This window comes from Gymnoscopelus braueri, assembly GCF_963280865.1.
Source record: "Gymnoscopelus braueri genome assembly, chromosome: 2".
Taxonomy (NCBI): Eukaryota; Metazoa; Chordata; class Actinopteri; order Myctophiformes; family Myctophidae; genus Gymnoscopelus; species Gymnoscopelus braueri.
This window is the reverse complement of record NC_137604.1, coordinates 41118239-41145656: the sequence shown is the minus strand read 5'-3', so window position 1 is coordinate 41145656 and position 27418 is coordinate 41118239. Positions and strand designations below refer to the sequence as shown.

Here is a 27418-nt window from a genome sequence, read left to right as displayed (position 1 = left end):
CTGTAATGTAACAGCCGCCTTCAGACAAAATAAATAAAATGTATTATAATAATTTGTGAGTGTGTGTGTGTCATGGTGCGCAAGGAATTTAGAGGTGTTTCTTTCTGTTGTCAATCCTCCAACATGGCGGGTACAGCAGCTCTCATAGAACAAATTGTTCTACCTCCACAATTAACATGGAACAACATACAAGTGAAAAACAGACAAAACAAGTAAGACCAACTGTTTCACAGCTATTCACACCAACGACCGCAGCACTGCACCGGCTAACACCACTGGAGAGGCAAAATGATGCCAGTAACCTTTGTGCAATCTCAAATGAATATTAGATGATGTTTCTCTTCAGACGGAGATCAATCCATTCCCACAGAGTGCTTTTTACAGCCGGTGAGAAACAGCGCCTGCAGCTGTACTCTGTCAGAGAGAACTAATGTGTTACGATGAAAGAGGGCCCATAAGGAACATCAATAGGCAGGCCAGGGGTTCCTCCTCTATTACTGTTTTTATTAATCTGTAGCTAATGCACTCTTCAGCTGCCTTGCTGTGGCTACTGGAGAAAAATGGTGAAGTTGCATTAATTTTCCATTCCTCTCTCCCCCCACCAAAAGAAAAGCCAATAGCCCTGTGGCGATCGGCTATTATTTAAATACTCATTTATAGAAATCACTTTCAGTCTGGGTCAATTTTTATTAGTCTAGCTGCGCCTCAATCTCTCAAACGCTACCTTCTCCATCATACACACACACACACCCCACACACACACATGCCTGCACACAAGCACGCACACACCCAGCAAGAGCAGATCAATGGTAATGGAATGATGGCCTTTTGAGGATGAGGGTCTAGAATGGGGGTGGATCGATTGGATCTCTCTCATATCATAGGGAGCCTGTCACACAAAGACTCATCCTGGGCCATGGCTTAGATATTGATCTCTGCTGCTGCTACTGTGTTGTGTGGGAGTAATAGCGTGTGGGTGTGCGCGCACGCGTGCGTGTGTGCGTGCGTGCACAAGAGAGAGAGACAGAGAGAGAGAGAGAGAGAAAGAGCTTGCGTGTGTGTATGTGATAGAAGCATGCATTCAGTGTTTTACAATAGTAGAACAGATTGATGTAAGAGACAACATTCTTGTTTATATTGAAGTACCACTGTGCTTGTATGCAGGGGAGCTGCATGAAATTCTGGGCCAAAACGTATCACATTGGACCCCTAGCATTAATTGAACAATAAAATCTATGAACCATGACATTTTTAGGGCCCCTGCAATATCCCCAACATTTCATTCCTTTTGAGAACTAGTGCTTGTGTGTGTGTGTGTGGAGGGCTCATCACATGCGCCATGTTACATGGCAAAAAAGTGCAGTGCCTGATGTGGCCACATGCCGCAGCACTGAGCTGACAGTGACACAGCGAGGGTCTCCACTGGGCCACTAAGGGTGGGTGAGTACACACACTGAATTATACATCACTCCCATTGCTCTGATTTATAGCCCTAATAACAGTCGGCTCATTAAAAAAAGAAAAGGGAGAGGAGGCATATAAAATAAAAGAGACTGAGAGGGCCACGATGAGAGAGAGAGAGAGGGGGGGTGTGAGGAAGTGTGCAGGATTTGTGTGTGCGTGCCCGTGTGTGTGTGTACGTGTGTGAGTCCTACATTGTTTACTGCAGTAAATTACTAGCGAGGACCAGCGCTCTCAGCTAGCAGTAGCTGCAACAGAGCGATGGTGACAGCAGCGTACATCATGACCGCCATCCCTGCCGCTACGCTGATGGAACGCCCTGCTTCACCAACACCCCACCCCCCCCCCACCTACCCACCACAGATTGGCCTAATATGTCGTGGCGAGCGTCTAGCACTCTGATGAGCATGCTCAGATGAATGAGCCAATTGCGTAGTTGTAATTAGACCGGAGAGCAAACCGCGGAACGGGGCTCTGTCACGTTTGCAAGAGCTCTGAAGAGGCAATGTTAAAGAGGTTTTTCTTTTTTTTTAAATCTTGGATTGCTTTTAATCGGTTATTTATCAGGACTTGGGAAGATTGGGTCGTGCATTACGAGGGCTGTTGTTGTGAAGCTAATGCACAGTGCAATTAGCAAGAAATGCTCAGCAGTAACTACAGCTAAAGTGCAGGTAATAGGCTTGCTGTTTTAAAAGAGGCATTGAATGCTAAGTTAACACTCAGGATTTTGCTGCGTGTATACAGCGAACATTTGTTTTCATGATTGCTCAAGTGTCTTTAAAAAAATTCAATCGAACGGATGGCTCCAATGTGGATCTCAGACTTCATATTACCAGTCAGTCACATCAGATGACTCCAAATTTGGGCAAGGATCCAGCACGATCAGAGCAACTATAGTGAGAGAGATTACACAAATCTCTGCGTGCGCGCGAGTGTATCTGTTCTGTGTATCTGTTCGCGTTTCTCGAGGACTGTCCAACCGATTGACTTCAAAGTCAGTCGCCGAGGGAACCGAGGTGCAGTGCAGTGCCCGGCGTCAAGTCCAACCAATATGCCCATATATAGGCATATATGGAGATCTGGTTGTCCAGAACTGCCGACAAGACAGATACGTAGGTCCATAAATAGGCATATACTGATGACATCAGGGATCTCCATATATGGGCATTAAAGGGAACAGATACAGAGATTTACATGTTGGGAACGATCCAAGTTGGGAATGAATGTTATGCAATACCCGTTGTATCCATTGTACCTGTTGTCAAAGTGTCTGTGTCTCTTTTATACCCATTTATGGAGATACGTGATGTCATCAATATGACGTCATAGTAAATATGTCATAGACTGTTCTCCAAGTACTGATAATGGGTAGTGCACTAATTACTCAACAATGGGTACATTGGCAATGGGTACAACGAGTATTGCATAACCAGAGGGGCATGCGTTCCCAACGGTCATCACCCTAGTAATGTGAAAATAAATAGTCGAGGTACTTCTGTGGCCTACTGACAGAGTGCACAAGGAATTTGGCAGTGGTCAATCAACGGTTTGCGCAATTAGCTCCGGACACACAGATAGATAGCCAGACCGACCAACCCTCTTATTGATGGCTAGACTCCAGCAGAGCCACACCATTAATATATAAAATAATATGCCTTTAATATAAATAATTAAAGGCATTTCTGCTTAATGAGATGGTGGTGAGAGACTGGGAACAGGAAATGTATAGAGAGAGGGAATGATGTGTAAAACAGGTATGAGTTAGCCTAACTGCACAGGATCTGGTTGAGCCATCAGACTCTACCACATTTACAGTAATCTCTCAAGACAGAACAGCAGAATCTGTCAGCACCACTGCCTTAAACATGTAGTGTTGTTGTTAGTAGGAATAAACACAGAAACACCCGGGAGGAAGCGGACTAAGAAAGGGGAGGAGCCAAACCGAGTTCCTGTTTCTACACAAGAAAGGTGGTTCCCCCAGAGGCAAAAACAAAGGAAAGAAATATATATAATATTTTCATTATTTTTTTACCAAATGGGTTCCCAGATTACATTTACAGTGACTCTGAAACTGTCCCAATATTGTGGAAATATGCTGACATTACTAGCCTGAAGATATTAGCTTTATGTTATGTTGCCAAAACCTTCACGCTTCTCTGCAATAACCTCCTGAATCAATACTGTATGTCAACTTGTACTGTATGTCACAGGAGCCAACTCAATTCCCTGAAAGAAAGAATCACGTCTGCCTGTGAGATAGAATGCACTTTGAAAATGTGGGTTCCCAGAGAAACAAACCATAAGCCACAATCTAACATTAAAGACCTCCATGTGAATCGTTACATGGACGATATCCGGCAGCTACTTCAATTTCAGAACGGGTCACCGGTGATGAAGTCTAATAACTTACCGAGCCTCAGCTTCACAATGGAACTCTGAACCATAAATCAACACGGCCTTTTGAGAGAAGTGTTTACGTATAATGTCCCTATTTAAACAGCGAAAATGGCATGGAGGGCCTTGGGGGGAATAAACATATGGGACGCGTATGGTGAAATCAATACGCCATTAGCCCATCCGGCTGAAAATAGCAGGGTCTCATTCATAGCACATACATAGCACATACACATAGGTAGTGGGACCGTTCAATAAGCGATTTCTGTTACTTTGCAAATACACTGCACTTGATACGTTCAATTGTTTATCGAGGCATCCGGCAAAGCTGCTTGATTAAGAAGTACTGTGAACCACAGCATGCTAGCTCAGCACCCCGTGAACCCAGACATGCCGAATGGTTCATTCCCATCCATGTATTTACAGCTATACCGAGATTTCCAATGTGAACTTGGAACGAGGAAAGGTCTAAGAGAAGGGGAGGATGAGTGGAGGAAAATCCATCCGAGCGGTCACGACAAGAGAGACAGTGAGCGGCAGCGGGCTTATCGTGACTACAATGTTATCTGGGGAGGGGGGGTTGGGGTGGGGGGGTCAGTGTTTGATGTCAGGTTGGGGTTAGGGTTTATGATAAGAGAGTCCCCCGGGGTCAAAGCAACTCTGGCAAAAAGGGAGCATAAATCCTGTGCGGCTCCCCCCTTGTACCGAGGTGGGGGTAGGGTACGATGACAGTGTGTGACACACGTGGGCGCTCGCAGCAATTTGGCTCCTCAGTGTCACCCCCAGACGCCTCTCACATGACCCATTTCTACCAGAGATGACCAGAGACGAAAGGTGAGGGACAGACGGAGGGAGCTAGAGAAACACCACCACCTGAACAAAAGAAACAAACAGAGCTCAAATGCCGTGGAGGAGGGGTGTGTGTGTTGGGGGGGGGGGGGCATTTGGTGCAGCGGCTGCGCAACACGCCACAGCTCAGCACGGCACGCCGCCGCCTTGCCCTTTTCCTAGAAGCTGCAGTCTCCTACGGTCCAACGGTTGTATGGCTGATATCACAGCCATGTCAACAGCATGAATAAAACAGATGTAATAAAGATTGACCCACCCCCTCTTCCTTTCACTCTATCTCTCCCCCCCTCGCTCTTCAAGGAGAACGAGGTTTTGCTTGTTCCTCTACTACGCTCACTCCTCTCTCCCTTTTTGCTCTCTGATTGTTTCTCTCTCCATCTCTCCCCCTCTCTCTGTTTGGGTTCTTCCCTGGGGCGAGAAGGCTTGACTGAGCACAGAGGCAGAGCTGTCCAAACTCCAAAGCAGAGCAGTGAAGCCAAGGAGGTGTGTGTGTGTGTGTGTGTGTGTGTGTGTGTGTGTGTGTGTCTGTGCGTGCGTGTGCGTGTGCGTGTGTGTTCGTGTGGCACAAGCTTGCCTGGCACACGTTTTGGGTGTTCACTGTGCGCGTGAATGTGCCAGCATTATGCACGTGTACTGGATGTGATTCTGTGTGCAAAGCTTCACGCATGTGTGTATTTTTGTGCATTTGTATCTTTGTGAGCATCTGTACACATGTGCCTGTAAACCGGTGTGTGTGTGTGTGTGTGTGTGTGTGTGTGTGTGTGTGTGTGTGTGTGTGTGTGTGTGTGTGTGTGTGTGTGTGTGTTTGTGTACACGAGTGCGTGCGTGCGTGCGTGCGTGTCAGAGAGGACATCTAAGGCTGTCATATTTCAGCCTACTGGGCAACATGAAACCAAATAAACAGAGAAATTACACAGCTGTACACAGTGAGGGGCGCTACACTGGCAGACTGAACAGGAGGGGTGGTGAGAGAGAGACACAGAGAAACAGAGAGAGAGGGTGGGGGGGGGCTGAGAATGACCCCGTGGGAGATGGGGGTTGTGATGTTTGGGGTGTTTGAATGTGATGTGTGACAAGGTGAGTTGTGAGAATCACTGGTGTGTGTGTGTGTGTGTGTGTGTGTGTGTGTGTGTGTGTGTGTGTGTGTGTGTGTGTGTGTGTGTGTGTGTGTGTGTGTGTGTGTGTGTGTGTGTGTGAATGAACAGTGTAGTGCATACTGTTTTTGTGTGTGTGGGAGACTGAGAGAAAGGGGAGAAAGAGAACAACCTGGTAACTAAAGTGTATATGGTTGATTTGCTGGGCAGTGTAATCTTAATACTGGTGTGGTAAATACAGAAGAATGTGTGCGAGTGTGTTTTTTATCTGTCTTCTGGAATTTGGAAGAGCGTGCGTGTGTGTGTGGCAACACAAGCCGATAACACACTTCTGGTAAATACAATTAAAGGGTGATCTGCAAGCTAGTGTTGATGTTGGTGTAAGACACGTTTGTGTATACTGTATGTGTGTAACTCTGTATGTGTGCACGTGCGTGTGCGCGTGTGTGTGTGCGCGTGTGTGTGTGCACGCTCTGTATAGACTCCCATGTGTACGTATGTCAATAACGATTTGTCCAACTCCAGCATGTACCGTTCTGTGTCTCCTGATAATAAAGAGCTCTGCCTTCCATCTCTGGCCCAGTCTGAATGAGCGCGGATGTGGAAATGGGCAATGCATCTCCCCTGTCCATTAGCTCACATGCCTTTGTTTCTACGGCTGATTTATTCTGCCATTTTGGTTCCAACAGAAAGACAGTCGCTCCATCATCTCACTCTAAAACTAATCCTGTGTCCTCCCACCCCCTGGACACCACAGCACAGCGGACGGTCAGTCTGATTCACTGAAACTGGCAGGGGTCAGAGTAGTGTGTGTGTGTGTGTGTGTGTGTGTGTGTGTGTGTGTGTGTGTGTGTGTGTGTGTGTGTGTGTGTGTACACTACAGTATGCGTGTTTAAGAATGCTTGGATGAGAAAGAATGAATGAATTAAGCGAATGCCTGCGTTTGTGGAGGAGGCACTTTTCCGCATTTTGAACCATTGGATGTGGTGCGTGTGTGTGTGTGTGTGTGTGCGTGCGCGCGTACTGTAGCATCTTAACACTAAATCCCCTGATGCCTGGACTTTCCAGGGAACCTCCCTTCACTTCCTGGGGAGTGGGCCGAGGTCAAAGTTGGATCAGTGAATTATGAAATTATGAATTCCACACAGAGAATGACATTTAGAACAGAGCATGCAGACAGAATGTGGAGAAAAAGCTAGGCCTGATGGAAACAAAAATAATATTTGTGTTGATCTGAATTTAAAAAGGGGCATGAAACCCTAGGCCAATTTTGTAGGTGATTTCCTGTACAGGATAAACATGACAGACGGGTAAAAACATGGAAAGCTAGTAAGCAATGCCTACAGCTGCAACTAATAAAACTGCCAATGTGCCAATGTGCAAGCATCGACAATAGTCAATGCTTGCACACAATGAGTCTAACACATACGGAGGCCAGCCCTGGATGCTGCAGTATGAACATGATCTATGGACATTAAAATAATGTGAATGAAATTAAATCAGTTTGAATCCAAAAGAACAACACATAACTAAAACCCCAACAGACAGCAAACTGCCGAGTCATTGACTGAGGAGTACCAGCAGCGTCAAGATAGCTATCAGCCACCAGTGATTAAAGAGCTGCTGCACTAAACTATGATCAATGGCAATTACACAACCACTAATCAGGACTGGAGACTGACACATACACGCAAGCAGAGATGCATGCAAGTATGTGCACACACAGGGACACAGCCAATACACACAGACACAGTAACACACAGACACACACACACACACACACACACACACACACACACACACACACACACACACACACACACACACACACACACACACACACACACACACACACACACACACACACACACACACACACACACACACACACACACACTCCACTAGGCTCTATCTCCTGCAGATTAGGACACAAACCAGACTTGTTTAGAAGGAAGCATTGTCTTACCTTGGACAGGTCTCTGAAGTTACTGGGCAGAGTCAGGTCCAGCTCTTCTGACTCATAATTAGTGATCACCCAGGGGAAGACTGGGTACTGATTGAGGTCATTGAACGTGCGGCCTGACAGTAGCAGCGATGAGAGACAGAAAGAAGTGGTACGGAAGGGGCAGAGGGAGAGAGAGAATATGATTAAGTGAGAGAGATATTTGACCAATTCATTCAGTCAAAGTGTTTTTCCATCTTCTCCTGCATTGCCCCCACATTTTAATACCAGAAAAGGTTCCACAACCCTCAGATGGACAGTATGACAGTCTGTTCTTACCAGAGATGGTGTTGAGGAAGATGAGGTACTCGAAGTTGGAGATCTCACGTCTCTGCCAGCGCTGGGTCATGTTGGAGGCCTTGTACAGCTGCTTGGGGGTGGCCAGGGAGATACGTCTGGAGAGGGGCAAGGATCCTCAGTTAGGTTCCTCGAATATCAGACCTCCTAACTCATGTGTATTATTAAGATGCTCATGTCTGGCACCACATACCCCTGCTAACCTAGCATTGAGCTCCACCAGCATGTTCATCCTCTGTTTCCCTTACACTGTCTCCATCACAGCTTTCCTACAAATCTTATACTCGATTAAAAACACTAAGACTCTTGGCCACTATCAGCCTCTAGAGGCTGTACTGCTCCTTGCACCCAAATTGGGAGGCTAAATTATTATTAGGAATTGTGAGGGCAGAAGGATGAACAGTACAGACAAAATCTGTAGGGTTAATCCTGCGATCTGCCTATTAGATTACAAAACATCTTGTCTGAAAAGATGACATTTTGGCCTGAGGATGGTACAAGGTCATGGGCGTCAAGCAAATTCTTAGGGTCATCCATGAATATGCTCAGCAAATTCTAAGGTATATATAAAAGAAAGGTATTGGACTACCCACTTCCCTTTTAAAATATCATTAAGAAGATTATAGATCTCATGACACATTGTAAGCTTAGACTTGTCCTCCGAGAGGCAATTTGTGGTATAGCACAGAACATATAGACACATTAAAAGAGGTTTTTTAGTATTTTAGTCAACGGGTAGTTCACACATTATGAGAACAAGACTTAGCAGAATGAAGAGGAAAAAATTGAGAGAGAAAAAAAAGCCTTGGGCCTTATTAAACCTTCATTATACAAAAGTCTGTATATGAAATATTTATTGAACTTAAGGTCCCGCTAATTAAGAAGAAAAATATGCGGTAAATAGGGGTTGAATTCATATGAGGGTGTGCACGTGCACACACACTCACACGCACGTGCGTGCACATTGGGGCCCCCGGGAGCATGATGTATGCATCGGGGGCTTAAACAAATGACCCCCAATCCAATTAAAACAAAGGAAAATGATGGAATTAATCACTGTCAGGGTGTGAGATTATAGTCATTAGGCCGCCGCCAAAGTGAAAATACGCCCTTTTCAAATAGAAGTTTACAGTGCCGAGCTGTAATGATCATTTTCCTTCCAGTTGTCTGTACTACTGAATGGTAATATGCACTAATATGCTTTCATTGTGGATCTAAGTGCATTTCTGAGTCAAGACAAAAAAATCATTTTAATTTTTGGCCAATTGTCGAATCGACTAAAGATTGTTGGAATCTGCCCTTGTGTGCAGTCTGTGCACAGGAAAGAACATTGGGTAGGCATACATAAGCAGGGCTGATTGGGTAAGCCTACCTGTACACAATTACAATTTACAGCAGGCATTTAGCAGACACTCTTATCCAGAGCAAGATCAGAGTACAGTGCCATGAACCTTTTCCAACCAACAACAGTGTAAGTGGTCGAGGACTTAAAGGAGAATTCCGGACAAATTAAGTGTTATCTTTGATGTCTCGTTACTCACCTACCGATGTGAAAAGTAGCGTTCTTTTTTTTCATATATTCCCCTGTCGTCATTTTTTAAACACCCTCCGTTGTTATAATGGGAGCGTGAGGGTTAGTGAAGTTCGTCTATTATAACCGACGCAATGTTATTTTTTTCTCTACTACGATTCATTGTAGAGTCTCATGATAGTCAAACATGCGCTGAAAATTCCTGCGAGCCTGCCGTTAATGGCGAACGATTTAACACTGGTTGCTTGTTTCCAGAATCTGGCAACACGAGTTGCCAGGTTCTGGAAGAAACAAGCAACCAGTGTTAAATCGTTCGCCATTGACGGCAGCCTCGCAGATAGTTTCAACGCATGTTTGACTATCATGAGACTCTACTATGAATACTAGTAGTGAAAAAAACTACTTTGCGTCGGTTATAATAGACGAATTTCACTAACCCTCACGCTCCCATTATAACAACGGAGGGTGTTTAAAAAATGACGACAGGGGAATATATGAAAAAAAAGAACGCTACTTTTCACATCGGTAGGTGAGTAACGAGACATCAAAGATAACACTTAATTTGTCCGGAATTCTCCTTTAAAGGGATATTTCACTTTCAAAAAAACTTTGGGTCATTTTATCGTCTACTCAGGCTTTTGTCAGCCCCCCAGACCGTTTTTAAGTTGCTTGATTCAGTATTTAGATATTTGATATACATTTTATCAGACACGCCCCCTTCCTATACAAACCCATTATAACTTCAAACTCCATTTTTAACATGTTAGATTCATCAAAAACACCCGTCCTTGGTTCTGGTGACTCACCCTGCCCTCCTAATACGTGAGGGGGCCGTGTTCTTTCGATAACATTCATTTATTTTTTATATATTTTTTGGAAAATGAAAAAAATTAAATACAAAAAAAAAAAAAAAAAAAAACACGGCCCCCTTGTGTATTAGGAGGACAGGGTGAGTCACCAGAACCAAGGACGGGTGTTTTTGATGATGTTTGATGATAAAAAAAAAATAGTTTGAAGTTATAATGGGTTTGTATAGGAAGGGGGCGTGTCTGATAAAATGAATATCAAATATCTAAATAGTGAATCAAGCAACTTAAAAACTGTCTGGAGGGCTCACAAAAGCCTGAGTAGATAATAAAATGACCCAAAGTTATTTTGAAAGTGAAATATCCCTTTAACAGTGCAATAAGCATAATAACATACTGTATATAAATCAGTCTGACAAGCCTTGTTACAAAAATAATGTTCTGACCAATATATGAAATGTGTCGACTGTAAGGAAATGGCAGGTATTGGCAAGGTTCTCTGGCTTTAAGACTTATTCCAAATTGGCAGCTGTAATGTGAAATTACAGGCAGTGAAGGAATTATGAGTGAAACTTTGCAAGCGCACTCCCAGTAGGACAGTAGGAAATCTTTCTAATCTACCTCATGGTGATACTATAACAGGCTGCTTCACTTTTTTTTAACCGTTTTTGAATAAAAAGGAAAAAAGTCCACTGCATTCCTTGGATCACGACACAACTCCTATAAAGGCCACACCCATGGAACGGCCTCGTGGTGGCGCTACACATTTCACAGGCTGCTTCATGCTTTGGCCTACAACTCTTGAACCGTAGGTCTTACAATACAAATTCTACCTATTCCGCTTGATCCATTAATTAGCATTTTCTTCAAAACACTTTATGCTGCTACTCCTACAGATTTTGTCCAAAACTCACACACATTGGTACACATTATCTCTGGAGTCATGTGATCAAGATTTATCAGTAAGTATCAGATTCCATTCCAATTGGCTACAATCGGCTTCCAAAGTTTGTGGAAGAACAACGTCTAATATGCCCCTAATTTGACTCTAAACAACGCAACGCAGAGCCAAAACTTTACTTACAACCGTAGGGAGTGAACAGCTGCTACAAATGTCACTGTTTGTTGCCAAAACATGACTTTTTCCCACCAAATTAGGCACATGGTCTCATGAATCATATGACAATGACCATAAAACAGGGTTTTGATACTCCATAACGTTTGCATGTAACTAACTTCACACATTTTTGAGAAGCCTCTATTGAACGCATCTCCAAAGCCACTTTCACTTCTGCCTATAGGGGGCGCCACAGTGAACAGTTGAACTGTGTGCGGTACAAACTATTTCCCCCGCAGTTTCCTCATGTCCTGATGGCTGCACCCCACGCAGTAGTGTGTTCTACCGTGTTACGCTATATATGTAGTGTGGCCAGCACACAGAACATTTTCGTATTCAAGCGTAGCCCTCTACTAACCATTTCATCCATTGAAAACGCGTTAGCGTATCTCCACGGCCACACGCATGTCGTGCAGGGAATGATTATCGTATCCCTCTGGAAAAAAAACCTACAACACACCACTGACCCCACGACTGACACAGGCGGAGATCTGCGCTCCGAGCAGCACACTTTTCTAGTATTTGCACTGCTGTGGTCAAGTGATGCTTTAGTGCGGTTCTGGGGCGATGTGAGTTGTGCTGGTGAGAGAACTGAAAATGCCCAGTTACAGCTGTCTCTGGGTCAAAGAGGCAAGGTGCCGCCGGCCGGCAAACTACCTTGATTAATGAGCCTGACACACACACACACACACACACATATATACACTGCCCAGCATCGCCTAACGGCCCTAACCCATATGCACACCCACTCATTAGTGAATAAAGCACCAGCATTGTGCTACAACATTGTCAGCCAATAGAAACAAGGAACTGTCGGCAACAATGCATCTGGGATCACACAATAGAATAGAGCATCCTTCAGGCTTTTAGACATTTGTTTAAATGTTGAATGTGTACTGTCTGATGAGTGTTTTTCAAACTCTTCATATATAAGAATAAACATGCACATGATCTCACACAGATAATGCACGTTTGTGCTTCTGTTGTGAAAGCCCAGTAGAGCTATGTAAAAGGAGAGCCTTACATCCCATAGCCACTATTTGTTTCACAAAAAAAACAGGATAAATAAATGGAGTGGATGGTGTTTGTGTGAAGCCAATTAGGCAGTGGTGTGCTACAGCAAGGGAGATAAGGGAATAGAAAGGAGAGACGGGGGTAGTGAGTGCCCGCACTTGTGTTTGCTTGTGCGTGAAAGGGCAAAGAGAGAAAGGCAAGACGGATGGAGTGAGGCTTCAGGTTTTAAGGTATTAAGTTAACCATTCTGCCATCTTTCTCCAGCAGTTCTTTTCCATCTCACACTACAGTTTCACTCACTCACCATCAAACATGTCATTTTTATCCCCTTTTTCAATCTCTTCCCTGTTGTCTTTCCATGGCTGGTTAATATCTGTACCAGTGCAGAACAGTGCAGAATGAGATGTGAGATGCTGGGAGTTACTCACAAGTCCATCAAGTTGGTTCAGTATCACCTGACAAAAACTGATGACTGAGGAACGAAGACAAACCCATACAGAGTGGAACTATGCATTGCAGTGACCTAGGTGGTTAGAATTAGAGCCCTGCAAGCCCGTCGGGACGAGACCAGGCCTGGCTCGAATACCAAGGGCCAGGCTGGAGTTTTGGGCCTGTGCAGGGCTATGGTTAGAGTACCATATTGTAACTTAGTCGCAGGTTTGACCCCCATAACAAAAAGAGGGAGTCAGCAGCATATGTATTGTGTACTGCTGAAATGGCATTGACTAGACTTGAGTCGTGTGCGTGCGTGCGTGCGTGTGTGCGTGTGTGTGTGTGTGTGTGTTTCCCTCTCTCTCTCACCTGGTCTGTGGAAGGCCAAAGTTCGTGCCCACACCGACGCGAGGAAGACAGTGGACTACCTTCTTGACTGTGGCCGTGTCTGGCAAGTTGAACATGACAGCCGCTGTGTGAGAGTGAGTGAGAGAAAGAGAACGAGAGAGAGAGAGAGAGAGATGACTGAGTGAGATTTCAGTTGCTTAATATTCCCATAAATACTGTTGATTAATAGATTTTGCGGGCGTGAATAAGTGAATGCAGGGACATAGATTGGATGGTACTATTGGCTTAACCAATCTACCCCCAATTGATTTCCATAAAAAATGCTCTATACAATTCTATACTATTCTATCCAGAATCAACTTACTTCTGTTGGCCATGAAGATCTCCAGGGCCGTGTTCTGCAGCAGGTACCGTCTGGAGAAGACAGCGCGGATCTCTGTGAAAAGCCATTTCCCATGGAGACCCTCCGTATAGGCCAGAATCTGTATGATGATAAGATAGGAAAAGAAAAATAAATAAAAGAAAAAGGAATGGACACAGATTGAACAAAGGGGGGGAACAAATCATAAGAAACCAGAGAAGGGAGGAGGGAGGAGAGAGCGGAGACAGGAAAGAGGAACGTGAGCCGAACAGGAGGGAGGGAAGGCCACGCTAGTTCATTTATCATGCTGTGATGGCGCGTCGTCCTGAACGCTACGATTAATGCTTTGTATTGATCAGCCCCCATGAAAAAGAGATTCCTTTAACAAGAGAATGAGACCCGTTCAGCCCAGGGGAGTGATGGAGCAGGGCAAGGGGAAGCGTTCAGTTCACTAAAACCTAATCAGTATTACAGAGGAGAACAGATATCCGGGGCACATCAGGAAGGTACAATTCAAGATTGTTAACAGAGACTCATAAGCATGTGCCCATTATCTGGTCCTCTAGGATCACTGTCTATTTCTGAGTGCCGTAGATTTGACGTTGTACTACTTAAAGTCTATTGTTTGCTTGTAATGTGGGTATTCAATGAATTGAAGCTTGTTCTACAGTTGCATTTGTAAGTCATGGTGATAAGAGCATTTAGCATAAGAGCTAAATAACCATTAGTACACAAATAATAGTCAAGTGAACCTAATTCACCTCAATGGTGTATTGCAGTGTCTTGACTCTAAGGAAATATGAAAGGGATCAAGACGAGGTTAACAGCAGCTGAGTTTATGCTAAGTAGCCTATTAGACGTTTTTTTTTTTCTATAATTCCAAGCAGGTCATTGACTCTCAGGTTAAACAGTATTATGTTATCTATAGCTCCAGAGCTAAAAAACTTAGATGAGGAGAGCCTAATCGGCCCCTGTGGAAATTGCGGTGGGGCTTCAGAGAAAGAGTAACATGTTCTGATGGCTGTCATAGTGGCTGACAGACCCAGATGCTTGGCCCTGCCCCTGTGATTCATACTTCGGCTAATCCGGCATTTAGCCTTGGTACCAGCCCACTTAGCATTGCTTTGGTGGCTAGTCCTTTGTTTTGTCCCCCTCTCTGTTTTGTTTCAAAGGATTTACAGACGGGGTGGGATGGTGTTAAGAGACGTGGAATTGAGGGTGGAAAAAGGGTCAGTCGAGGTTGTCACAGAGCGGTTTAGACGCCGTAGTATTAAAAAAATATTCAAATGTGAGCTAGCGAGCTAGGCTCTAGCATCAACTTCAAGGGGCTCATTAAGGGAAGGCTGACATGATGGTGGAGGCCACCAGCTGAGGACAGCCTCTCTCCTCTCCCTTGCTTCGTCTCTCTGAGGAATACAACCTGCCTGCATCACAGACTCACTTCAAAGTCTCTGGAGTTCAATTAAATGTGGATTAGTGGCTTGGAGGAGCACCAGTCTGCGGCGCTGCCTTAGTACCAGTCTGCTAGCCTTCTTTAACGGGGACCCAGGACGACCGTACCACACTACGTACCGTTAGCCTGTAGCTATGGCAACCCTGTCACAAATCCCCTCAACACTTTTGCAAACTGCAGCTTTAGTTGGTAAATAAATAAGGGCTGCAACTATCGGTTATTTTCCAAGCGATTATTCTATGGATAATAACTCGAGAAGCTTTTTAAAAAACTAACATATTTACCTTAATGAATCCATTAAAGATTTAAGTGTTATTTTATACTACGGTGTCATGCAAAAATGGTCAAAATATAAAAAGAGAATGTGACGTCACGTCACAAATGAGACCTGTATTTTGAGTTATGACACCCCATAATGTGATGTACACAAATAAATCAGTGATCAGAACTTGAATGCCATTAAGACAGAATGACAATAGAAATGAGCATTTTCTTATACTCTTCATTTGAGTATTAGCAATTAGAGTTCTGTATATTCGACAGCAGAATTTCATCTTGGCATTCAGAAAAAAGAAATACAAGCTTTATTATCCAAGCCAGTTTCTGACATAGCATTTGAGTTCTGAAGACAAACAGACAGAGGATCAATTTGATTTCTCTTTTCCGTGTGACGACAGGGTGGCCAATCAGCTTCACGCGTCAGCCAACATCGTCCAAATCCCAGGACATGTCAGCCCCTGACCTTCATATTTCAACACCCATTTCTTTCATTTCAGTTCAGCTTCTTCCTTGCATGAGATGAAGAACTCTCATTTTCAAGTGTACACAGTACTCTAAGAATGACCTTTCACCTCTGAAAAGGTAAGATGTTGACTTATTTCACCCCTGGCAGTCTATGCGCAGATCTCACCGCAGACATCAGGGATTTGCTCAGGCCAAAATTGATGAAGCGCTTTCTCCAACCAATTCCATAGAGAGATGACAGTACCGCAAGCTGGGGGTATCATATTTTCCGCCGGACTGATGCGTCCCTGGGAACGCTGTAAATAACATTTTCAAACATCATTCCCGTACGTATCGCCAGCACCCTTTCCCTTGCAGATGAAAAAGCTGAGCTGGGTGACAAGGGAATGCGATAAATGAGCCACGTTCAAATGCTCTGGTCGTTCTGGCCACGGGCGGACAAATTACAGTTGTGTAGAGGTTATTGTCCAAGCCGGGAGTTATGGCTGCCACCGCTTTCTCTATGATGGATAGTAATGGTGGAACAGGATAAGCTGGTGTACCTGAAAGGTGCCGTTCGAAAATGGCTGTATTATTGCAAAAGAAATGGAACTGAAATTCAGTCAAATCTGAGCGTAAAAAAAATAGAATGATTCCATCTTGAAAAGACAAGCTATTCAATGAGTCAAGGCCTTGAGGTGACTCGACTTTGAATTAAACTCTTCATCATATAAGATGGGAATGAGAGTGAAATAAATACAAAAGTGTATAAAGATGAATCATACACTGACTATCTGAAACGTTTGTTTGTCATACAAAAGTAGACAGGCAAATAGAACTGGGTTGTTCAGCTTCTAAATGTCAAACATGAAGATGAAATGCTAAAACCTACAGGATGAGTTCTTCAAAGAGAGATCGGGAGCTAATAATGCACCCTCTTGATTGGTTGAATATAAAGCAAAGTGATCCATTGATTCCACTCCGACTTCACCAGATGAATTTCAAAGTAAGGGTGCAGCCAAACAGAAAACAAAGGCGCTGCTCTCTGATCTGAAGGTTTCTCTCGCCTCTCTCTTGTTGTCGCTCTCTCTCTCTGTCATTCTCTGCACCTCTCTCTCTTTCTCTCCCCTGTGAGCATTTCAACCTGTTTGTGCGCTGGGCTGCTGCTCATTTCTGAAGCACTGTCGTTTGTCTCTGTCAGACGCCCCAAACGACGACAGAATGAAGAAGGACACATGAAGAGAGACCGGGTGACTGTGGTTACGGTGCACGGGCGCACACACGCACGCACGCGCACACACACACACACACAGGCACGCACACATATAAAGAACAGTACCAATCTAGCCACAATCCACCCTCAGCAGCACAACACACGGGCATATACACAAAAAGCACAACACCCGTCTCTAGCATATCCAAAGGAGGAAGAAAACATTAAAACACAAATACACATTCACAAACGCACATTCACAGGCACACAGATGCTCACACATGCAAACGTCCACCACTGTATTGCAAAAAACATTCTTCACCATCACCTGCTTTGTTTCCAAAACCCACACCCGGGTCCCCATTTACCCTGCACAGCCTGCTGGGCGACACGGGCCATGTGGGGCAGAAGCACATAGTCGGACACGGTGACACGACCTGATGATATTTAATTGAAACTGCCCTGAAAGAAGGGGGGGGGGGGGGGGGGGTGGAGGGCTGGGCAACGTAGCAAGTATCAGAAGCACACTTCAAGATAAATGAGGCTCTCAGCAGCCGTCCCTGCTGGCCAGGCCGGGCGAGTGAGTGTGTCGGGCTGATGACCCTCGAACTGAAGAACAGATGAAGCGCTGCCCATTAGGAAGCGAGGAAAAATCCCAGTTGCTTACAAAACATGTGGTAGAGTCCAAAACAGCATGCAACCGGACTGAGACAAGAGCCAAAAGGCTGAATGCGCCAGTTTTACTGGTTGGTAAAATGCCGTGCCGGCGTCTTTGAAGGAAAATTAGGTGATTGAAGTTCAATTTGTTGCCTGTTATTAAGCATTTCCGCATGGCTGCCTCAGTTAAAGGATAATGGATGAGGGATTTATTATTACCTTTTGGTCAAATGAAGTGGTGTGGGAGATAAGGTGATGAAATTAATGAGCGGGAGGAAGAGAGGTGATCAATCAACATCAAAACGGGGACGAGGGAGACGCAGCGTTTGGGAGGACTTGATAGAATTCACGGCTGAAGAGGGGAAAAAAGAAAACGCTGTGGACTTATCAGTGTGTGGAATTGCTTTTTGTTGCGTTGCATTTTCCCAAAGCAATCCTCAGTACAACGCCCCCAGCCCTACACACAAGCATGTGCACAAGCATGCACGCACACACGCACACGCACAAACACACACACACACACACACACACACACACACACACGTAACCTAACATATGCTGCAAAACAGAAACCCAAACCATACCAAATCACTTTTATATGCAAACATGAGCCTCATTTGATGCTGAGGTCCAAGGCCTTTGTGAAAAGGTGCTCTCCCTAAATGCATACACAGTGTCCATTATACAAATGAATAACATTCTCTCATACAGTATAAGAATGCAGTTTATGTTTCCACATAAAGCAGGCTGCATTTCAGAGATATTTTCTGCTGTTTCTCCTTCTCACTTCAATGAGCAAAGAATCAAATCACCTCCAACAGGCTGAGACGGCTGCCTTGCAGCACATTCTGCTTCCCTGTAGGAGCAGCAAAGGAAAATGAAAGCATAGAGACTAACACAAGCTGACATTTAGGGCCTGTTTGAAACTCTCATCTGGTGCCGGCGCACATCGGCCATTGGTTTATAACCCTTGAGGGCTGTGCAATTAATGGTGTGTAATCGCATTTCGCAATTTGAGCTTCCAAAATGGACATAATGTGGGATACTGCTACAGTGGCAATCATAATGAAATGTTTCATTTCACAGAGAACACCTGCCCAATGCTGAAAATAGTCAATATGGTATGTGGGAAGATTTCTAAACATACTTTGTCCCGCCACAAATAATCGAGAACACAATTATAAACTGGATCTCAATATCCAGCAATATAACACATAATCCTGCCCCTCTAACATCCAATCAGCATTAATTCCCCATTCACGCCCCCCATTAAAACACCCTCACCCCACCCTCTCTCTTCCAGTTTGGCAGACCAGGCCTTGTCACCACACTGTCTGTAAATGAGTTCATCGGACTAACGAGGAGACAGAGGACCCCGGACACACTAACGAGGGGTCTGTTCGGTTGCCTGCGCTTCTGGACCAATCACGGCCCTTGACAGTGCTGACATGGAGCCAGTCACGTCAGCCCCCCAACCCTACGCCACCCCACACAAATATCAGCCCCCTGGAGCCAATTAAGACTGATTATGTTGTTGAGATTGACTGATATAGGGAGTAAAACACAACTAGAGAGAGAGAGAGAGACAAGAAGGGAGATAAAGAGATTACTGCAAAAATGGCAAGGAAGAGATGGGTTGACATGAGTTAGAGTAAAACAATGCTTTCAGAGATATGATGGTAAGATAGTAGGACTAGGAAAGTGTGTGTGTGTGTGTGTGTGTGTGTGTGTGGGGGGGGGGTTCTAGGCATCCTCATCCAAGAAGGAAAGAATGTACCCCCTCACTGCAGAGGTAAAGATCATGAGACCTTGGTAAAGTCCAGCCACATGATGGTACTTTCACACTCCAGCAGACATCTTCTAGCCTCTGTGGCTCCATGATCCCTGAAGTAGCTATGTAACCACTGTGTAGCCACTGCTACTGTGGCTGGTGAACCATGGAAGCCTTTATACGTAAAGACAAACCCCAGTTCAAATGAACTCAAGACAACTAAGTAAAAAATACTACATATATTTTTTTAGTCATTTATTAATGTATGATAGCATAACATCACATGTACACAGGTAGCTGTGTACTTAGACAATCAAACTGTATACAGGTCTGTACAAAAACAAATGAAAATACAATTTGCACAGAATCGAGACAATGCTACTACAACTGCTTCTGCTTATATACACCGAGAAGATCTGTGTCGAGGTATGATTGATAGGCACAATTGTTCCACCGTCATGTAACTAATTCAAGCTGTAATCACTGGTCACACATTGGAGCATATCTGCCTCCAGGGAAGTAAAACAAACTACAAGGCCCGAAAAAATAAACACGGCTAAGAAGCCGCTGGAGTGTGAGAGAATTAAAGGAAAATAAACAGGCCTGGCTTGTAGCGAGTGTAAAGTTATGAAGCCTAAAGGGCTCAAGAGCACTCAGTACCAGAAACGTTGCTAGGTTGAAGGCAGTGCTCCCTGAAGAGAAGCCCCCCCCTGCTTCTCTTTTGAAAAGGATCTTTTTGGGGCACTTAGCTTGAATTTAGCCTAATAAGGATTAAACCCTTCTTTAGCTCTCTGCTCTGTTTGCTAACAGGTTAGCCTTTTCACTTATCGTCCTGCTTGGGTGCTTAGCCTTTTTAAAAACGCGAACAAAAAAAAACCTAAGAATGAAAAGGCGCAGGGGGGGGGGGGGGTTCTGTGGGTTTAAGTAAAATGCTGCCATGGTCTCAGGGTTAATTGGTGGAGAAGGGAAGCTTTGAAAGCACCAATTCATTAAACATTTAGCCTAAAGTCTGCAGGAACAAAGGCCTCTGGAGTAACTTGACAGACAATAAGACACCTTATTATCTGTCAGAGGTACGCACTGTCTATATACACACACATTAGTTATTTATGGGTGACAAGCTCCTCTGTCCTGACAACACCAGTAACCACCAACCCCAGCGTAACACATTTTCCCTCCAACAATGAGGGAAAGTGTAACTTATTTCTGCAGTTACAGAGATAAGGATCAGAGATGCCAGAAGGTACAGACCCCCCCCACACACCTCCCCCCTTGCTTTTTCAAACTCCATTCAAGGCCTGTGATTTCTCTTCCCCTCCCTCACAGTTTAGACTTAGGCGGTTTAACCTTGGGGTCCAGAGAGGGCAGAGCGAGTGGTTCAGGGGTGATGGCTGACATAAAGGAGGGATAAGGAGACATAAGTGAGGGGCAGAGGAGCGTGAAATGCAGTGGACGTGTATATAAAATGAGGAGACTCTTTGCTCCCTACCTGCTAGGACTGATGCTCCATTAGTGTGGCAGAATCTGCAACTACAAACTATATTTAGGCACTGTGACAATGACCGAGAGGATTTTGTGCAGCCTGTTTAAGCAAACACATGGCAAACTTCACATTGTGCACCTGGAACAGATTTGGTTGGAACGCATTTGATACATGCTTGAATAAGTTGAATTGGCCTACATCAATGTTAGGGATGCATTTGTGGCTTGGACAGTTGCATGCATATTTCACATAGGCACAGATGCGGTCATAACATCATTGGGTTTGAATCTGGCTCATGACAACTGCATACTGTAACACATCATCCCATCTGCACTTCTTCTTTTGCCTTTATACTGCACCGACTAAAACTCACAAAACACCTTGAGATTTTTCTTTAAAATAACACAATCTTGCATTAGCTACTTGTTTAATGGCAAAAGGCATGCCATCTCAGAACTGAGACGCTGGGGTGAGAGACTGCTAGAGTGCACCTGTTAATAAGATGGAGGTGAAAGGAACTATAGGACACATTCCTTGATTTGTCAAGCTCATCAGCAAACACTAGTGTCATGAAAGGCAAAGAGAAAAAAATACGTATGGTTTTCAGCCTTTCAGTAGTATCGAGAAAATCAGAAAGACAGCCCAATGCTACTGCTCTGGAGTCGTTGAAGACTCAATGGCATCGGCCCCACTCCCCCTCCCCTTATTTCCCTCATAAGCTGCCATGGCAAACATCAGACAGGTTAAGATCGCTGACCGGCTCCTATCGCATTCTCCCCGCTTTCCACTCAATCTCCTGCACCCCTTTTGCCTTTTTTGTGTTGGCTGGGACATTTTTTCGGGCTGTTCCAGAGGTTCATTGGAGTAAATTCTTCTCTAATCCGGCTATTGTCGCCAGCTTAAGTTGGTGTGGGGTGCAAAAGCAGACCCTCTCAGGGGGAATTTGGGGCCGGCTTGTTGGAAGAAGGGTCAGGGGGAAAGAGAAGGCAGAGAGAAAGGCTCATCCAGGCCTGTGGGGTAGATTTGTTTGGATCCGAAGGTGACTGGTTTGGAGCTATAGGTTATCAGTGACAGCATATTGAGAGACACCACCCTAACCTGGCAAGCTGTATGAAAAAGTAACATCCATACTTTGCAGACCAGAGGGTTGTGTGGGTAGTGAAACAAGAATCAGGACAGTTACAAATGTTTAAATGTCTCTCTGTTCAGTGTTTAGTTCCCTCCTTTACTCCTTGCAAAGAAATTGATTAAATATTGGATTGAGCTGCCAGCATTTCAATGTGCAATGTTATTTAACTTGGGCCAAATGTTCCATTTCAAATAGATTGATTAAATATGACTGTGATAACTGGTGTGTAGCTAATGCAACTTGGACCATTAAATGGAATATGCAGATGAGAATCTTTGTTAGGAGGAAGGGGATATGCATGGTCTCATTGAGACTGTAACAAAAGCAAGATGAACAATAATGCAATTGAGAAAAGTCACCACATTAATCTTCTGGCTTCAGTCTATACTGTGCAGACGACACCTCCCTCCTCCACTCTTTTGTAAACCTTTATCTTTTAAGGGAAATTTGACAGACCAAGGGTGCAATTTAACAGCAGTACCATGTCGCACTCTCACACAGATGCACGCGCATCCTGAACTGCGAGCTGCCCAGTGCATCCTCACATTTCTATGGTATTGTTATTGTATTTTTTATTGGGTCTGTTTCTACTCTCTTCCCCACTATAGGAGACAAATAAACCCCTGTGATGCTTTGGTCCCCTATAAAGGAGTCTTGGATGACTGGTTATGCCATAGCGTGTCCCTATGGATCTGCTGTTGCAACCAGACTGGATGGGTCATTAACTATAATGGCGGAGGATAGCTGCAGGAGTCAGCAAAGTGACATTCTGCTCTCACCAGTCAGACACCAAGATGTCTTTCCAGGGAGCAAAGCAATGATACCATTACCTTTCCTTGTATTTAAAATACAAAAGCACTGGCTTGTTTTATTTTCATTAATACATTAATCAATGCTATACATTGCCTTTGTATTTATGAGCTACTCTGAGATAAAACAAATACAAGTAATGAAGCCTTTTCAAAAAGAGGTGATTATTCATAACATATCCTGCCTCATAGGTTTAATCTGAAATAGACAGTGAAGCCTGCATTTGCAACTCTGAGGGTGTACACATGTAACCAAATGAACCAATAAGGGTCCATTTTGTCAATTTACAATTTCAATCTCCAATCTGCCGGGCCTGTGGACATCGATCCTTCAATCGCAAGACCCCGGGGTCTCTCTGTGACCTCCGCTGAATAACAAAGGCCAGCAGGAACAGCAGGTACACAGGTGCTGAGTGTAATATCAGTGGCCTACCAGGCAGACTGGCATCCATAAACAGGCCAATCCATCAGGCTGCAGTGTTGTCTTTGACACGAATGTCGAGGGCTGGGGGGGGCGGAGGGGGGGCGGAGGGGGGGCAGGGGGGGGGCAGGGGGGGGGCAGGGGGTACAAGGGGAACAAATGATGGAGAGAGGGGATCAATCAAGGGGAGGGAGGGGAGGCGGGATGAGGGGAGGGCACATGCCCCTAGACCGTGGCCCTACAGTCAAAGCCCGGAGATGGAGCATGATGGAGAGGCGAGGCTCAGGTGCAGCAGGATAGGGGGCAGGGTGGAGGTGGAGGTGGTGGGCTCTTTGTCTGGAGGTGTTTAGTAAAGTGAGGGCAGGTCTGCTCCGCAGCGGGCTGGGGTTGCGTTTAAGATCTCGGTCGGGTCAGCAGTGGTGGATGTGTGGATGGCAATGGTCAAGTTTGAGTGTGTGTATGGGTTGTTTGTTGTACGGTGGGTTTGTTAGGTGAGAGCATGAGTGTGAGCTCATGTGGATGGCCATTGATTTTCTGCGTGTGTTTGTATGTATCGATGTATGTATCGTGGTCCACACAGAGCGGTTTGAGAGCGAAGAGACTGGAAGACGTGACTGTGTGAAAAAGAGTTTTGTTTGTCGATTGGATGATTAGGACAGAAGTGCATGCTCATTTAGAGTGTGTGTGTGTGTTTATTTAGCTAATTTTCCTGGTGTAGACAGACCAATTTGAGATGAGGACGATTGTAAGACACGTGCATGTGTGTGTGTGTGTGTGTGTGTGTGTGTGAGTGTGTACGTGTGTGTGTGTTCAGGTGTGTGCCTGTGTGTGTGTGTATATCTCATCCCAACAGCCCAGTTTAGAGCAGAGAGTGATTGGAAGGGAGACATTAGTCATCATTAGTTGGGGTGCAGACAGTGTCTAATGCGTCCCTATGTGTCGACCAAGTGGCAATCATCTCCCCTGGCCTGTCCTGCCTTGATTGCCACTCACTGATACTCTGAGCTTTATCAAATGGATTTACACAGACAACACGCAAAAAGGCCACCAGTCACTCTGTAACGAAGCACACAACAATGACATGGTGAGCCACTGCAACTCAGTGGAGAACAGGTACGCTGGCATGTGGATGGAATTAAACAATCTCCTGCTGAAATTGACAGTCACTACACTACATACTGTGTAATAAGAAGTATTTTTGGCAACGACTCTGGCAACATCCTGGTCATTACAGAGTTGGTCTTTAATTTACGTTATGTGTTTATTTGGACTGGACAATGCACATTAATGAACACTAAAACATGATTTATGTAATTGCGTACACATGATTAAGTGTAAATATGCCGTAAGCTAATTTACATCCGTAGTCCCCAAAACATACAAACAGAACAGAACCCACCGCTTAAAAGGCAAGGCTGCAGGACATTGCGCCTGAGGATATTTTGGAACGCAACAACACGTTGTCAGAAACCGGTGTCTACATCATTTTGGCACTCGCTTTTCACATATCAGTGAAAGGTAATAGAAAAAACAACTTCTTTAATTGAAAAAGTTACACAGTATGACTTTATTATCAATATCACCAACTAATTTTCATGCTGTGTGTTCTCTTAAGACCTTATTTCTTTTGACCCTATTTTATTTTGCAAGGTACATATCCATGTATATTATCAGACTTATGTTCTATCTAGACACTACAACAGAAGAATATATAACAAAGGGTTAATCACTAAAGCTAACAGTGGTTACATTTCTTTCTTTTTTTTGCGCTAAAGACCATTTCCTACCTTTGAAATCACACAAAAACGTCCAACGTTGAAAATGAACACATATAAACTCACTGGCCACTTTAGTAGGCACATTTGTTCAACTGCACTTTAACACAAAAAACACCTTTGTGTTTTCTGTCAGCTTTGTTGTGGTTGTTTTCTCTCCCCACCTCGAGTTTTCATTTTCTTCTGCTCCGACCATTTTCAGGAATGTATGTAGAAAAACCACTTTGGACATGGTGTGAAAGGTTTGCATACATAAAAATGTAACCCATATTTTGAGGGGGCCTTCATACTGTGTTACCTGTATCGGACTTAGTATGAAAAGGCCTTTAAGCTGCTGCCCTCAACTACAATGATTTGAAATTTGTTTCACTGTGGAATGAGGTTCACTTGCTAGATCCCAAACATCAAAAGCTGCCAGCAATAAGTAATAGCAGTAGCGCCAAGACCATTTCCGTATCATCTTAAGACAGTCATACTGAAGAGAAACGTCCGTACTGTTAATAGATACAAAAGCTAAGAGGAGGGGTAGAAGAACATTAACCCAAATACCAGATCTACAAGCTCAGAATATGTCACAATGTGACCTGTTGTGAGCTTGTAGACCTGCTATTTTCACTATTCGTTGTGTATGTAAGGCTTAATTTGAGTTTTGTTGTGCATACGCAATGAAAAGGAAAACCAGTGTCCACACAATCCACTCAGGGCCTCCAGATGACATATAACTGTACACCTCTGTTATAAAGCTTGGGTCTGTGCCTCTATAAACAATAACAAAGAGAGCAGCATCTTCAACAGTTGCCATATAGAAGGTCCTTGATCTCTTGATCCAACCATGGCTATAAGTCAACTGCGGCAATGAGCTGTCTGACCAAAATATGACTGTCCACAGAACGGGCCTATAAACAATAAAAGACGCCGGCGTCCCATATGTTCTCCTTGACTTTGAAGACCCCCACCCCCCCCCATATCTCTCTCAAATGCTCCTTATCAGACCGACGGATCGCTGGCCTCAACCACAAAGGATGAGTTCATAGTTTGTGATATAAAGCTCACTCAAAAAACAAGACCGTGAGCAGCGAGCAGATCTGACTGAATACAGCTACTGCCATGGATTCAAGCTGATAAGGCAGGATAAAATGGAGGGCGAGTGCACATGTACACATGGGGACGTACCCAAGAAAGGAGCAGAAATAGAAAGAGAGAATAGGGCTAAGCTCAAACGCGCTTCAGGAAGCTTAAAACCGTTATTTGGCCTCATTTCTCCTAATTGGCTCAAATCATTCCCAATTGTTTGCATGTGTCTTTGCTCTGAACGGCTGGACGGTGACTTGACATAAGAAGCGTCTCAGAACGAGGGGAACGGAACGATAATAATTGGCTTTCCCGATGAGCAGATAAGTTAAGGTATTCCACCGGGGGAATACAGTGGACGAGATTAAAACGGGAGGAAAAAACCCTCCGACGTTAAGAATGAAGGGAGAGTTGGGACGGGTTGAGGAGGGACAAGGAGGGGGGGAGACAAGAGGAAGGCGGGGGAAGGCGAGAAGAGAACACATGATGGCCGTGATGATAATGAGTCCGTCTCTGGTAAGGAAACGTTTAATGTCTTCCAGGTGCTATAATTACTGGGAAAGCATGGAGGAGCAGACTCAGAGAGCGAGAGAGAAAGAGAGAGAGAGAAAGAGAGAAAGAAAGGTCATCCAAACCCATCACTCAGCCGGTCCTTGTCGTTGGGTGTGCCTGAGCGATTTATCGACCCTCCCAGGATGCACTCTGTCAGAGTCCGACGAAGGGAGTGGTGAAGGGAACGGATGGAGCGACGGCATGAGGGAAAGATGGAGGATGAGGGAAGGACGGGATCTCGGGAGGGGGGTGAATGAGTATGAGCGAAGGGATCCGTTTTCCTGGCCTCATTGATAATGACATAGCTGCTTGGGCTGTCCGTTAGCCCTATAGCACACACTACTTAGGCTCTAACTGGAAAATCAATACACTCTTCTCTCCGAGACCCCCCCTCCCCTCCCAACTCACTATATGGCTCTTGCTGATTGGCAGCTGCAGTCGGAGGTCGTCCCTGGCGACCACATGAGGGTCGGGGAGCTAGGAGCTTGGCCAGGCGGTGTGGGGGGGGGGGAGGGGGCTTGGTCACAGTAGTAGTTTGACACTTTGGGGACGGCCTAAGCACATCAAAGTGCTACATAATGCCACGCTGGTTTCTTTTGACTGAGTGTCCGTCCACCGTCCATTCAACCAGTCTGACTAAAACCCAGGCAGCTGT

General features: G+C 44.8%; 1 protein-coding gene across 3 annotated transcripts in view; it reads right to left on the bottom strand.

Annotated features, from left to right (window-relative positions):
* The window catches only part of lrba (LPS-responsive vesicle trafficking, beach and anchor containing), a 301696-nt gene that overhangs the window by 84493 nt on the left and 189785 nt on the right, over positions 1–27418 (bottom strand). For all 3 annotated transcript variants that reach the window (XM_080449815.1, XM_080449816.1, XM_080449817.1), the window contains exons 40-43: positions 13710–13827; positions 13367–13469; positions 8080–8195; positions 7765–7877 (exon numbers count right to left, since the gene is read on the bottom strand). In XM_080449815.1, coding sequence (XP_080305941.1) covers positions 7765–7877; positions 8080–8195; positions 13367–13469; positions 13710–13827 — 450 coding nt within the window. The remainder of the gene's footprint in view (positions 1–7764; positions 7878–8079; positions 8196–13366; positions 13470–13709; positions 13828–27418) is intronic.